The following is a 15,331-nucleotide window of genomic DNA, read 5'->3' on the forward strand; positions in this document are numbered from 1 at the left end:
CTTCTGAAATTTAATTTAAGGGAGAACACAGTAAGTGAAGGGATGAAGCGCCCTTTAATAGTGGAAGAGGGCAGACCACACCAGATAGCAGCAGTGGCCTTTAGAAAGGAGAGCTAGAGAGGAGGCGGGGAGAAACTGACCAGCGCAGCAGCAGTCCTGCGAGATGAAGTAGCCAAACTAACGACGTGGAAGGCCTAAACCGCGTAAGGTAATCAACCACTGTATGCTGAGTCTGTACCCTAAAAACAAAGAACTCATTCATTTACAAAAGCAGGATATATAAAAAATAAAAAATTATATTAAAATAATAAAAATAAAAAAGCAGGATAAATGGTATTCTTTGATCCTAATGCAGTAATACTAGAAATAAATTACAAAATGGAAAAACAAAAGCTCCCACCACCCGAAAGTTTTTTAAATCTCTTAATTTTTAAAGAGCAAAATCAAGATTTCAAAGTATTTAGAAAATAATTGTGAAAATATTGGGTATCAGCTTTTAGACTATTGCTCAGAAAATTTATAACCTCAAATATTTACACAAGAAAGAATGAAAATAAGTGAATTAAGAATCCAACTCAAGAGGTTAAAGAATGAATAATAAAGGAAAGCAAAAATAAGAGAAATAAGAACATCTTGGGGAGAGGACCACAAATAGTGAAAAAAATTTAAAGGCATTTTAAGATGCTGCCTTTCCCAGCTCTATCAAATAAATTTGAAAACCTCGAGAAAATGATTCTCTATGAAAGTATAATTTACCAAAAGACTCCAGAGGAAACAGGACATTTAAACAAACAGAGGATGTTAAGAGACAATAATGTTATAGCATACTTCTGTTTTTGTGTTTGTGTACTGTTTACAGGACTGGGGGTGGGGAAGAACTTTCAAGACAACTACAGCATGGGGATAGCCAACCACACTTAGAATTCTATGTTGATCAAATTTGTGATATTCTGAATCTTCCCCTGCTCGCTACTATTATCACACCCATGTCACTTTTTTTTACTATATAAAATTCTCTTTTTTTTTTTTTATTTTGCTGCTTGGAATACCATCTCATTAAATTATTTTAAGTTGATTAGTAAACAGTATTTTACACTTGCTAGTCATTTTTAAAAACACCATGATTCAGACATTGAGCTAAAATGACTAAGACAGTCTCTGCTGTCAGGGAACTTACTAGGATACAGAGTGAGATGTGTACACATGACACAGTACCGTGGGATAAACATTGTTGCATGTATATATAGTGTTAGGTGAAAACTCTATCGCCATAGAGAGAGGTAATGTGAGCTCGAATTAAAGCCACCACAATGGGAATTGAGAGATAATGGCAAATTCAAAAAACATTTTAGAGATGGTGTTCAGCCTCACATAAGCCAAAAAGAAGTTTCTCCTTTTAGCATAATTAGGTACCTATAATAAAGATAAAAACATAACAAAAATATACTTCTAATAATAAAAAGTTTAATCACCTTTAATGAAGATATGAAAGTCTAAGCAGAGGAATAGATTTATATCCAGGACTAGAAAACCATGGAATATTTTTGAGCATAGCTGACTTAAGATAATTTGCTTTTGAGGAAGGTTTTTGTTTTTTAATCAGTAAGATAGATGGCTTTTTTATTAGCAGAAACAGTGTCACATTCAGGTTTATATTTTTGCAACCCTGGTAACATAGTGGTGCTTAAGAAGCGTGAAGATGGAGGTAGAGATCTTGAGCCTGAAAGCAGGAAAACCAAATGCAGATGTGATTGAGAATGCAGACTTAGATAAATAACTACCCTAAAAACAGAACCATCTCTTGAGCACAGACCTCCACAGATACAGCCCCAAAGAGCTAAAGCTCTGTGTAGTTAGCTAAAATTTGATTGGCAGTTGGTGTCTGTTCATGGACAGCATAAAATTACCACAGCGTCAGAAGACTAAAAAGATGAGGAAGAAAAATGTAGTAGTAATGGACAAGGACACTTATGTAATTACCTGGAAAGACCTCCTTTCCCCTCAGGGCATCCATTGCACTACAGATCTTGGAAAATCCGATCCATGATCCTATTCGTTTGCTTTTACAGCTTATTTTTGTTTTTCTTTCTATGCCATGTATTCCAGACAGTCGCAGTACATTGTTAGATGTTTGCATAGTAAAATTATTTTTCTACTTATGTTGGTCATATCCGTATCCTGCAACTCTCCAGAATTTGCACCATCCTGGGATTGTAAACCTGGAATGTATGTTTGAAACTCCAGAACGAGTGTTTGTAGTAATGGAAAAACTGCATGGAGATATGTTGGAAATGATTCTATCCAGTGAGAAAAGTCGACTTCCAGAACGAATTACTAAATTCATGGTCACACAGGTACTTTAACTTTTTTTTTTTTTTTTAAACAGTACTTGAAAACAGAGAAATGGCATGCTTTTACATTTTGGGTTATTTTGGGAATTTTTAACTTTGAAGAACAGAGTAACACTTCAGTTAAAACTTGACAAACTGTAGTAGACTTTTCAAATTATCATACCATTCAAGAGCTCAGGTGGGGGTTTATGATTTTTTCAAAGCACTGAAAAAATTCTGTTTTCTTTAATAACAGATCCTAGTTGCCTTGAGGAATCTACATTTTAAAAATATTGTGCACTGTGATTTAAAGCCGGAAAATGTGCTGCTCGCATCAGCGGAGCCATTTCCTCAGGTGAGATACTCTTTAGAACCTTTTTAAGTATCTGACAGTATTACAGAGCAGCCAAGTAATAAAAGGGAAAGCAGTAAATTCAGACTTATAGCCATCTTAACAGAAGGAATTGGCCTATAACTGCCAGTGAGGATTAATACTTGACATAATTTGAACTCCGACCTTATTATATTATTTTCATTAAGACTTTTTGGATTTAACCAGACCTCAAGGAATAACTTTTTGCACATGGACTGCAGTTCACTTCTTCCTGGGGTTTGGGAATGAAGCGAGGAGAGTCAATCTTGGCTGGTGCCTGGTGCTTGGGACAAATTCCCCATAAAAACGGGTAACCCTGCAGTAGGGGACAGTAGATTTAGGGGGGGAGACACTAGGTTTTGAGGCAGGCGGCCAATTTTCCTTCCTCTTCAGAGCACTTTATTTCAAACATTTCACCAAAACCTGTGAAAGAATTACATTTCCCATTACTGCCATCACTCACACATATATATCCCCTTTGTGCACTCACGCGTGTATGTTTATATGTCTGTGTCCTGTGTGGGATGCATTGATTTTTTTACTTGGTTAAATTTCATTTCACTAAAGAATGTTGATCCTGTTCCAAAATTATTTCATAACCTAAGAAAATGCTTCATAAACCCGTAGTTTGGAAGTTTTCCTGAGGAATAATATATTGTTGGGAGTACCCATAAATGTTTTTCATGGTTATCACTGGTGAATTTTCCAATCAGCTAGAATATCTGTTGACAAACTATTATTGATTGATTGATTGATTGATTGGAAAAATGCATAGTTAGATGGCTAGACCAAGGACAATGATTTATTTTACCTGAGTTAAATACAACTCAAATTGTCATTCAAAGAAAAATATATATATATTTTAAAGATTTTATTTCTTTGAGAGTGAGAGAAAGCAGGAGAGGAGGTAGGGTCAGAGGGAGAAGCAGGCTTCCCACTGAGCAGATAGCACGATGTGGGGGCTCAATCCCAAGACTCCAGGATCATGACCTGAGCCCAAGAAAATTGCTTAACCAACTGAGCCACCCAGGCACCCCAAAAAGATTATTTTTAAAAATTACTCTTACAAGGAAGTAATCCTATTGCTTTGTAATGCCTGTGTTGTTAAAAGGGATTCCCTATCATTGTGAGGTCGAAAAGGGTTCCCTAGCAGTTGGTGTGATGTTTGTAATAAAGTGTTTCCATACGTTATCATCTCATTTGATCTTCAGAATAGTCTGGGCGAAGGATGCACACCCCTACAGTGAGGCTAAAATTTTCTGACTTCTGAGAGGAACAAAGGGAAAACATCATTTCCTTGACATTTCTTGTTGCCCAAGTACTAGCTATGACCACACTTTCTTATTCAGTTGCCAGACTGCCATGGCATCTTTATCAAGATGTTACTAGAAATATGGCATGTAACAACAACAGCAAAGAGAGTTCACATGTCTGCATGGTTAATAATCCTGTTCTAGGACTTAGAGGGAGCCACATTCAGTAAAGACACAGAATAATCATAAAACATGCACCAGGGTCCATGTCTTAGTAATAACAAGAAGTATTTGAATACACCTTCATCTTTGCTTTCCAGGCACTGTTATACCGTTGGTTGTAGAGGCCAAATCCCTTTTTTCATCAACTGATCATAATGCTTTTTGTGAAGACATTTTGTAAGTCAGGGAATTTCCTCTGGAAAATACTTGGCATTTGCTTATTTAGCATGAATGTATCATTACTCCCTAAAACCCAAACTTCTTCTAGAAGATGGGCAGCAAGATAAGGGCTCTGAGCTCTGCCAAGCTCATCACATTTCTAGAACACTCTTTCCAAAAGGATATTATAGTGACTGTGGCTACCTTCAAATAGACCTCGTTTTTCCAGATCCAAAGTCTGACTAGTCATCATTTTGCTGATTCTTTCATGCAGACTCTAGCCTTGCTCTTCTGAGGGCTACAGTACTAGTTCTCTTTACTACACCTCAGTTTACTTGCCAACCGATAGTAATCCTCAGGAATACAGATTCTAGGATAAAGGGTCAGTTTTTAAATACCAACTTATTTTTCATTCAGCGTAAATTTATGAGTACCTTTATGTGTCCAGGCACTATTTACTGAGGATTCAAAAATGAGACACATAATTTCTGCTCACGGATGATAAAGTAGCTCCTTAAAAGCCAAATGCTAAAAAATCAGTGCCTTCGTATTTCATCATAAAACTTTGACCACTTATACCACCAGTCTGGTTTTTCTGGCATTCTGAAAGCTAGAACTTTCAAAAAACTGGTTTTTTGAAATAAGCACTAGGAAAGCTCTTCACACTATGTCAGTAATACATCACAGGGTTATAAATGTACCTGCCTTTTGGCAAAAGGGTATTTTATAATTTCCCCACCTGCATTCATTTGACATTCGTAAATCAGTACATATGTTGGCAGGTGTGTTGAAATGACTCGGTATCATACTTAGGGACAGGTATGTATAGATTGACTGACAGATGAAAATGCAAAATTAGCATCATCTTTTTATTTCCAGGTGAAACTGTGTGACTTTGGTTTTGCACGCATCATTGGTGAAAAGTCATTCAGGAGATCTGTGGTAGGAACTCCGGCGTACTTAGCCCCTGAAGTTCTCAGGAGCAAAGGTTACAACCGTTCTCTAGATATGTGGTCAGTGGGAGTTATCGTCTATGTTAGCCTCAGTGGCACATTTCCTTTTAATGAAGATGAAGATATAAATGACCAAATCCAAAATGCTGCATTTATGTACCCACCAAATCCCTGGAGAGAAATTTCTGGTGAAGGTAAGGGAAAAAAAGTTTCAGCTCTATGCCCTTTAGTCTAAAAATCTTTGTGATCTCAAATCAGCCTGTCTCTTTTGCCTCATCTTTTTAAATTTCTCATATTCATCTTTCAAATTCAACCAGTTTTTGAGCACTCTTCCTTCTGCATTGTCTCTTCTCTCATTTCCTTATAGCACTAATCCAGGCCCCAGGTTCCTCCTTTAGAAACTACTAAAATATCTTAACAGTCCTATCCATTAGACACTTTCCCGGCCCTACTTTTGTCTCAATCTGCCCCAAACACCTTGGCCTCCTTTTAACCACATTGCAGCTATGTAGGTCTCCCTGAGACAGCCCGAGTCTACCTGCTGTCCTCCCCTCCATAAAACTAGTTCTTTTCTCTTCCCGCCTACTTTTCTGCATTTTGCTTAGGCCTTTCCCCTGCCTACAGTCCCTCTTCCTTGTTACTGAAATCCTTTTAGTCCTTCAGGACTGTGGCACATCTATGAAATCTTCCTTGAGCCCCTCCTCTAAACTTGGTAAGATCAACTCAGGCTACTAGGCGGAGATATTTTTCCTTATTCTTTCTTTTCATAATTACTTATTTTCAGAACTAGATTGTAAGCTCCTTGAATGGAGATCTTTCAGGTTCTTTATATCTAGAATGAACTTTATAGACATTTTCCAGTTTATTTGTAGCCCTCCCAGGGTCCAGTCCTAGGAAGCAGAATACATCTATTTTCCCTGCCCATTACCGGTTTTTGAGCTTGCAAGCTGGGGTTCTGTACGCATGAAGAATGCCTCGGCTGTCCCTCTTTTACTTTTTGATACTGTCGGGCAGAGCACACAAGTTATTTAGCAGCCGCATGTTGAGTGGAATCCTACTGGGAAAATACCCCACCTGGATTTTGCCAACCTTTGGAACAAGGGTTTTCTTTGTTTTCCAGAAGTACCAGATCTCATCATAGGGATTAACAGCCCATTAAACAGGGGAAGTTTGAGGAACAACCTGTAAGAACAGTAGCAGGCTTACTTGGTAATGAACAGCTAATTGAAGTATAGATGAGGTTTCTCTTAGAGTTCCTCGGGCAGTGTGGTCTGCAGACCTCTTCTGTCAGCACCATCAGGGGGTGAGTGGACTAAACCCAAACCCCCTGGCTATATCCCAGAGCTTCCACCTCACCAGCTGGCGTGACACTAGGAATGCATTTTAATAAAGACCCCAAATGATTCTGTTGCACATGATGGACATCCACTTAAGCAACACCGGGTAAAAGTTTTAAGTATTTGGAACCGAGAGTTCATAATTAAAATACCTGTGGTATGCAGAAGAGAAACAGAGTGGGTATGATGTGAACGTTTCATTTGGCTCATCCCTGGGTCCAGGCTTTTGTGTCTGTATTTCAAACGTACTGTCACACTGCACTGTAGTCAGGACGCAGTCACACGGAGGTTATGGTTTTGCAGTTGCTTCATTTCTTCAAATAACTGGATAAGGGCGCCTGGGTGGCTCAGTGGGTTAAGCCGCTGCCTTCGGCTCAGGTCATGATCTCAGGGTCCTGGGATCGAGTCCCACATCGGGCTCTCTGCTCGGCAGGGAGCCTGTTTCCTCCTCCTCTCTCTCTCTGCCTGCCTTTCTACCTACTTGTGATCTCTCTCTGTCAAATAAATAAATAAAATCTTAAAAAAAAAAAAAAAAATAACTGGATAAAATAAGTATGCCAGCATACTTACTGTTATTATACACACCAAATACCACGCTTGTTTGAGTGTGAACTTGTGGTAATAAGTTACCCTGTTAGTCTGGCCCCATTTGTAGAGGAAGCCAGCAGCTTTGGCTCCTTAGCAGACCAAGCCAGGGACTAGGGAATGGTGTCTTTGGGGGAAACAGTGAGTTGGTCTTTGATCAGTTTTTTTAATTCATTTTGAAATAATAATAGCCATAACTAGCACTTACGTGCTAGGCACAATTCTAAGCTCTTTACATGTGTTATTTCATCTTTACAACAACCTCATTTTGTAGACAACAAAACAGAGTAACGGCAGCAGGCACTCACCGACCCTCTGCCACACTGAATGTGTACTCTGCACACATTCAGTGTGCATGTGAACGTGTACTAAGTGCAGTGAACATTTATGGATCCTAACAGGGTAGTTGCGCAGGGTCGCTGTTAAGACTGCAGCCTTGAGAAGCAAAACCCTCGACCCTGTATTTCTGTGATTTGAACTGCTGCCTTCTAAGACTCACAGGTTTGGTTTGCTCCATATACCCAAATTTACGTGTCTGATTTTGTCTTTTCTCTTAGCAATTGATTTGATCAACAACCTACTTCAAGTGAAGATGAGAAAACGTTACAGTGTGGACAAATCTCTTAGTCATCCCTGGCTGCAGGTAAAAAGACAAAAAAAAACCCTCGTCTCTCTGGTGATCCTCATTCAGGCCATTCATTGTACTTTGTCTTCCCTACTGAAACCACTCTAAGATCAACAGATTCTCCTCGTCTTAGAATACTGTTAAGTTTTCTTTAGTGATTAATTTATCCTGTGGCTGCATCTCTGGAGGTTTTGCAGTAAGCCACTGAAATGTAAAACTTCTAGACAGTTAAACTCCCATGAACTGAAAAGCAGTGATTTAGCCTTTTTATAGAACCTTATGTTTCATACCACCTTTTTGTAAGATAAGCATATTATTTTGTCAAATATATTTTACTTTAAAATTATCCACTAAAAGATTCATATTTGCATTGATGAGATCAGAAATGCCATTTAATGCGATTTGGCTGAAGTCCCCCCAAAAGCTGTTGCATAGATCTGTCAAAAGATACCCCCAAACTTCAGAGTAAAGAGAAGCTTTAGAACTGTTTTAAAGAGAGTAGGGAGTAGCATTAACTTCAAAACAAATGCAGTCTTAGTCAGTCTCCATGATTATTAAATTACCCTGGTAGGAGATTCTAAGTACTTTCCCCTGGTTTGAGGAGTAATATGTGGGTGTACAGTCAGAGTATAGAACAGGATGTTTTAGTGATTATTATTAGCCATCTCAGAAGCCTCAGGCAAATTTTTTTTTTTAGTTGTAGAAACTGGTTACTTCATTAGAGATTCTAAATTTGAAAAAGTATTTAACATTGCTAATTTAAATATTACAAATGGAACTTACAGTATAGCAAGTACTTTTGGTATTGGGTTTAGGTTGTCAATTTTGTGACTAGGGTGCTAAGAAAAAAAATTCACAGTATTTTGTTACTTTTATACTTTATAATCACCTCATTTTTTTTCTAGGACTATCAGACTTGGCTTGACCTTAGAGAATTTGAAACTCGCATCGGTGAACGTTACATTACACATGAAAGTGACGATGCCCGCTGGGAAATACATGCATACACCCACAATCTTGTATACCCAAAGCACTTCATTATGGCTCCCAATCCAGATGATATGGAAGAAGATCCTTAATTATCAATGAGCTAACTTCAATAAGGAAGGATTTCATTTTATGTACTGATGTTTTACTGCACAGCTGTTGTTTGTAGGTTGTCATCTGCAAGGGTGCAAAGACATGGGGAAACAGGATAAGCAATCAGTGACGCCAGTACTGTAGTTCATTATGAGTAGATACAAGAGGGGAAACTGAGTAATAAAAATACACAATGGAACCAAGATGAAGCATTTCCTAAATTTTTATAGCATAGTAATGATTGGTTTTTGTATTTTTTCCTAATCCTTCACTTTAGTACTATAGTGGCATTTAATTTATCTTCCCTTTCCAAATGTTCTTACACTGTTTTTTAAAAAGGAGAAAAAGGAAAGCTTAGTCCAGCCATTGAATATCTTGATGAAATCACTTAAGAGTTCTAAGCAGGTTTGCATTTAAAAGCTAACTGAGGAGGGGCCACCAGCCTGAGATTTCCTCTGCAGGCTCTAGGCATTTGTTTAACCAGAGACAGGAGGGGTTTTTCCTAGGTGCCTAGAAATGTTTCCTAGACGCTAGGCTGTTATACTTTTTTTTTTTCTTTCTTTCTTTTTTTAGGTGAGTCAAGAGTCAAAACCATGATCCCTAACCTTTGGAGCTGAACTCTTAATATGCTCTCTACAACATAAAAATTAAGTTAGTCCCCTTTGTATGTTGGAACAGCCTCTAAGATAATTTGGGACAGTTGGTGTCACAGAACCTGAAGGAGGGCCTGCTGGTCTGTCTGCTCCTCGATCAGCATCTGTGCTCTGTACTCACGTTCCTGCTGGACCACCAGAATGCCACAGCTGGCTTCCAGTGTTCAGTGAGGAAAGAGCTGAACTTTTCTTACACAGTTTATCTTTACACAGAGTTGAATAATTTGAGGAAGAAAATTATTAAAAGTAAGGCCAGTGCAGGATCAGCTAATGCTACAGAGAAGAACAGCAAAGAGTGTATCCGTTTTTTCTTCCCCTAGTTTATTGGAAGGGTTTACAGATATCTGGAATGTTTTTAAATCCGTTCTTTTAAGCAGTTTGAGGCAGTGGGTGGGTAGAGCATGAAGCATTTATTTTACTCTTTCATTTGCTCTGCTAATACTGTAGCCCTACCCTTATTACTATTTCTTTTTAACATTTCAGCACCAGCAGCCCACTAAAGAAGGGTTTTTCTACTCAGATACAATGTTTAAGAGGTTAGACTTTTTCATAGCTTTTACAAAGTTACTAATAGTTTTCTCTCCCCAAAAAGTTTAAGATCTGGGATCACCCCCTTATTTTAAAAAAAAAACTAGTGGCTTTTTGTTTCTTCATTCCACAGTAATCACTGCAAACTATTCCCACCCCCACCCCCCAAAAAAGAGCAAAAGATTTGGATTCAGAAAATCTGGTCTTAAGTCTGGGCTCCAATCTGTCTGAGCCTCAAAATCTCAATCTGTAAAATGAAGACCATAATTCTTGCCTCTCACAATGCTGTTGTGAAGCTGGGCTATGTATGAAAATATTCTTACTCAATAAACTAAGAACTATAGAAGTGTTAGGTAACATTGTCCCACTGAATGAGGTAGCAAAAGAATGTCCCTGGATACAAATAGTTGGAGTCAGAGAGGGCCTTGAGAGAGCCCTGAAGCTACTCCATTATCTAGGCTGAGTGTACCGTTGAGAGAGGAGCCACTGTGCAGTCTCCTGTGTTCCGAGCTCTTTACACATTTTACTTACTACCCTCACAACAGTCACAAAGTATGTGCATTATGGACTTCATCTCACAGATCAGGAAACTGAGGCACAGGAAGATTAAGTAACCAGCTGTGGAGGGTCACAGTATGTGGACGTGAACCCTGGCAGTGTGGCTCCCGTCCCTCTGTCCTCCCCACCCCCCAACCACTGTGCTGTACTGCCTACTCATACTCTCCACCATGTCTCGTAGTATTCAATCTCCTATGGGAGGTTAAAAAATTTAGTCAAATTTTGCAAAACCTTTTAGAAATGTATTTTCTCTGTGCTAAAGGATGACTTCCCCAAATCTGTCCAAAGTAAGCTTATACCAACATACTAAAATGGAGTGATTCTGAGTCCCGAGGCACCCTATTGTGGTTTTGGTTTTACTGCCTAAGGTGAAAATTAACTGGAATGATGTGTGCTATACTTACATAATCAAACTTTACAAGCCATGAAATTAATTGCACTCTTTTTGTTTGTGTTGTTGAATGCATAAGAAGTTTTCTAAAAAAATTTGTAAAGGCACTGTCAGATAATTTGGAGTTGTCATTTACTCCAGATATTGTATAACCTGCATAACCTTTTTTTGTCTTGAAGTTGTTTTTGTATAAGAATTGTTAGAAACATTTGATAATGTACAAAGTAGTCTATAATGACACTGTTCCGTACATTTTTATATTTTTTGTTACATCCCACTTTTTGTAAATATCCTCAAAGAAGCTTGATAATAAAATGTATTTCCATATCACCATACTTTTCCATGTGAAAACCTGAGCATTATCTCTAATAGAGGTATCCAAAGAAAATTTTACTTGGTTGTGTTATTTTCCCAGGCCTTGGTAAAAGTATTATTTTGGAAATAGTATTTGTAAATGGAACTAATGCTATATTTAAAACACTGATTTTTTTTTAACTACCTAAAATAAAAAATAACTCATTATTTCAATTTTATATGAAATTTGAGGTAATTATCTGGAGGTCTTTTTTCTTGGCATGGAAGTTTAGAATAATTATAACTACAAAGTTGTCAGGAGCTACCATCAAATATTCAACTATTGTAACTTCTACAAGACTTAAATAAGCCAAATGCCATTCAAGTAAATTTTCTAGGTTTTAAGACACAAGGCATTGTCTGATTCCCCCCATTAATTACAAAAACTATTAAACAACTGAGAGGGGCCAATGTTGGGCATTTTCACCTTCCAAAAATTCAACAGCCAAGTCTTTGGAAAAAAGTAAAGGTGGTTATGAATGGTGCAAGGTGGGGCAGCATGTGAAAAACAAGCCGTCTCTATCTTCCTACTTGAGAGTAAGACACAGAATACTAGTCCTGTTCTGAGTTAAGCCAAATGAGCAACAGAAAGCCAAGAACTGATCACTCTGCCAGTGAACTTTCAATATAGTTAAGCTATAAATTCAAAACATACATCTCATACTCTTTTCCTTTAATCTCACTGTAAATTTCTATTTCCAATATAGTAATTCTTCAGAAGGTATATGTCTGGTATTAATATAAACGTTCTGTGAACCAAAAAATGAGAATTTACAGAATGAAAACTTGACATTTATCTGAAAATGAGGGAGAATTAGTTCAGATCAGAAAATGATTCCTGCTAACACAGTCTGCATTTACTCTTAACTCATATATCAGGTACATGTTAGGTTTGCTAGTTTTACTGGCACCTAAATATTTTTTTAAGATTTTACTTACTTATTTTGAGAGAGGGAGAGGGAGACTCCCAAGCAAACTCCACGCTGCGTATGGAGCCTGACGTGGGACTGGAGATCCCACAACCCCTGAGACCATGACCTAAGTTGAAATCAAGAGTCAGACACTCAGACTGAACCACCTGGGCATCCCTAAAGTTTTTTAATTATAAAATTCACAGAAGTAGAGGGTAGAAAATTTACCACAAAGGAGAACAGTTTCCACCCTGAAAACCCACTTCCACAATGGGATATTTAATAGTGATTACTAGGCATCCTTTCCTTACATTTTATATACAAGAACCACCACAGAAAACAACCAGTCTGCACTAATATATTAATTTTTATGAAATTAGTTACAAGCATTTCTTTAAATGTAGCTTTTCCCCCAACAAAAATGGAATCATAACTATAAAACATTCTCCACTATACTTTTTTCACTTCCCATATTCTTAGAGATGAGTCAGAACATACTGCTCTACCTCATTTTTAAAAAATAATATATGGATAGTTCTATTTAATCCATTCCCTATGAAAGGCCAATTAGGTTTCAGTTTTTGCTAAACCAGTCAGTGTTCATGTTTATTTTTTAAAATAAAAATACAGCAACTAGCCTTAATAAAGGACACTTAGTTTCTCAGTAACTTGTTTCATTAAGCCAAAAGCACACAATTGTGCCAAAAGCCAGACACAGCCGTAAAAGATCAATATTTAATTGTACTGTATGTAAGACTGTCCACTTTTATTGGTGATAAAGACATAAAATATTGTAATACTTATTTTACCTGTGATATATGAAACATGTCCCTTTATTTTGCTTTCTTAGGCAGACTTAGGGGTAAAATGACCACACTGAGATCACCGCCAGGTAAGTTCACCAAACCCAGCTACAGGTGACACAGAGGGCTTCGACTGGCACGCATCCATCGGATGGCTTCTCCCGTGAAGTCTCTGATGAGGCAGCAAGGCAAAAAAATTAAATCTTTCTCCCATCTTCTGAGTATTCATTAACATATCATACCCATGAAGTAACTGCTGCCTGGCTGGCTCATCTGATTTGTCTAAAAGAACCTGAAAAGAAAAAACTTCTTAGTAAAAATAACTAGAAGGATTCCTGGTTACATGCAGCAATGCTAATGACCACTGGCTGCTGAGTAAAGCAGGACTTCACGTGGGATTTCTCATGACCTGCCTTAGAATCATGGGGTGCTTATTAAAAACATAGGTTGCTAAGACCCAAACCTGTGGATTTGTATGTTTAACAAACATTACCAGGTGGTTTGATTTTCACTGAAGAGTTAAGATGTCTTCAGGACCCTTCTAAAATTATCCCCATAAACACAATCAACTTTTCCTACTGGGCATGAACACTATTCAAAGTCTTCATGCTAGCTCGTGTGGAGCTGCAGGGGCATGCACAGTGGCCCCTGCCTGGGCAGCCCAGCTGCACCAGGCCCAACACTACCAGAAAGACCACAGTATCCAGGGCCTGCTGACTGAGAAGAGCGCTGAGGCTGGGGGATCTTATCACTGAAACGTTTTTATGAAATACTACAAAATAAAAATATTTAATGATCCTGAAATAAATCCTTACCTTCAGCCGGACATCAATGCCCATATTTTTTAAAAACATCTGTTGTTTTATTGGCCCAAGAGAAGCTACTTGTCCCCCTGCCATTCTGCGCAGATAACTGAAGTCCACATCGGCTGTGAGGTCCGCCGTTCCAGGGGCAGTCAGGACGTCATGAAGCTTGTGGCCACAAAACCCCTTGAACACAATTTTTAAAATGATGAGTCTTTGTTCCTTTATGGTTATTATTACCAAAATTCAAGAAATGCTATCATTTTCGTACACTTTACCTAACTGTTGGAAAGAAAAACATAGCCTAAGTCCGTGGTTTATAAACTCTTAATATAGTAGCACCGTTTCCTCAAATGAGATGCTACGTGCAAAATCTGATATAAAGTGTGACACTGGGTGCCTGGAAATGCTGCCTTTCACATTTCATTACTGCTTGTGGTGATGGAGTAGAGATCCCATCAGTTCTGCACGTGTGTTAACTTGTTTCTTACTAGAATCAAGTTAAATTTTCACCAGACTCTGGATGGTGTTTGACAAGGTGTATCCATCAACTACGTGCACCAGAATCGCCTAAGCCCACGTTACTGCACTCTGCCCAGACCTACTGAATCCGAATCCTGGAAGGAAGGGTAGGGAATCAGCATTTAAAAAAAAAAAAAACTCCAGGGGTATTTTGTTTGTTTTAAGATACAATAAAATTAGAACTTGAGAACCACAGATCTAGAAATGACTAATAGTAGTATTCAATTAAAGTAGCATTACTTTAGTAGTATTCAATTAAATAGTAGTATTCAATTAAAGTAGTATTCAATTAATCAAATGTATTTCAATTAAAGGATATTCAACACAACTGATAAAGAACGTAAGGAAGGATGCTCAGGTAGAATAAAAGAATACATCTAGAAAGGAAAAAAGATTGAAAATATAGGAAAAGTCTGATCATAGTAGCCAAATCAAATTTGCATAGAAGTACTAAAAATTTTTTTTAAATGGAGAGGGAAAATTCTTAACTTTAAGAAAATCTTCCCATTTGTATTATTCAGATGCTAAGTAAGATCTATGCAGACCTAGGTTCTGCAGCTGAAGCAGAATGTAGACGATTCAGACCCTGTTCCAAGGCTAGTGTGGAAGGTGAAATCCTATGGTTAAGGGCAATTATAGGGCACCTGGGTGGCTCAGTGGGTTAAGCCGCTGCCTTCGGCTCAGGTCATGATCTCAGGGTCCTGGGATCGAGTCCCGCATCGGGCTCTCTGCTCGGCAGGGAGCCTGCTTCCTCCTCTCTCTCTCTCTGCCTGCCTCTCTGCCTACTTGTGATCTCTGTCAAATAAATAAATAAAATCTTTTTAAAAAAAAAAAAAGGGCAATTATAATATGTATTAATATTCACTATAAATACTGTAATACTACAAGGCG

The 15,331-nt window shown here is 38.0% G+C and overlaps 2 protein-coding genes and 1 long non-coding RNA gene across 6 annotated transcripts in view; 1 reads left to right on the top strand and 2 right to left on the bottom strand.

Moving 5' to 3' along the window:
- Positions 1 to 11,382, top strand: part of PRKD3 (protein kinase D3) — an 83,855-nt gene extending 72,473 nt beyond the window's left edge. For both annotated transcript variants that reach the window (XM_059188586.1, XM_059188587.1), the window contains exons 15-19: positions 2,193 to 2,354; positions 2,587 to 2,685; positions 5,217 to 5,484; positions 7,770 to 7,855; positions 8,743 to 11,382. In XM_059188586.1, the coding sequence (XP_059044569.1) occupies positions 2,193 to 2,354; positions 2,587 to 2,685; positions 5,217 to 5,484; positions 7,770 to 7,855; positions 8,743 to 8,916 (789 nt within the window). In that variant the 3' untranslated portion in view covers positions 8,917 to 11,382. The remainder of the gene's footprint in view (positions 1 to 2,192; positions 2,355 to 2,586; positions 2,686 to 5,216; positions 5,485 to 7,769; positions 7,856 to 8,742) is intronic.
- LOC131840525 (uncharacterized) lies at positions 1,445 to 6,953 on the bottom strand. The gene is made up of 2 exons (XR_009357391.1): positions 6,780 to 6,953; positions 1,445 to 3,126 (listed from the first exon to the last, which is right to left on the bottom strand). It is a non-coding gene; the product is annotated as an uncharacterized LOC131840525 (long non-coding RNA).
- The window catches only part of NDUFAF7 (NADH:ubiquinone oxidoreductase complex assembly factor 7), a 50,198-nt gene continuing 42,225 nt past the window's right edge, over positions 7,359 to 15,331 (bottom strand). For 2 of the 3 annotated variants that reach the window (XM_059188589.1, XM_059188590.1), the window contains 2 exons: positions 13,931 to 14,104; positions 12,472 to 13,407 (listed from right to left, as the gene is read on the bottom strand). In XM_059188589.1, coding sequence (XP_059044572.1) covers positions 13,195 to 13,407; positions 13,931 to 14,104 — 387 coding nt within the window. In that variant the 3' untranslated portion in view covers positions 12,472 to 13,194. Of the gene's footprint in view, positions 9,002 to 12,340; positions 12,440 to 12,471; positions 13,408 to 13,930; positions 14,105 to 15,331 lie in introns of those variants that run through there. The other variant, XR_009357390.1, reaches the window with a different exon arrangement.

The sequence above is a fragment of the Mustela lutreola genome, chromosome 9 (genome assembly GCF_030435805.1).
Source record: "Mustela lutreola isolate mMusLut2 chromosome 9, mMusLut2.pri, whole genome shotgun sequence".
Lineage (NCBI taxonomy): Eukaryota > Metazoa > Chordata > Mammalia > Carnivora > Mustelidae > Mustela > Mustela lutreola.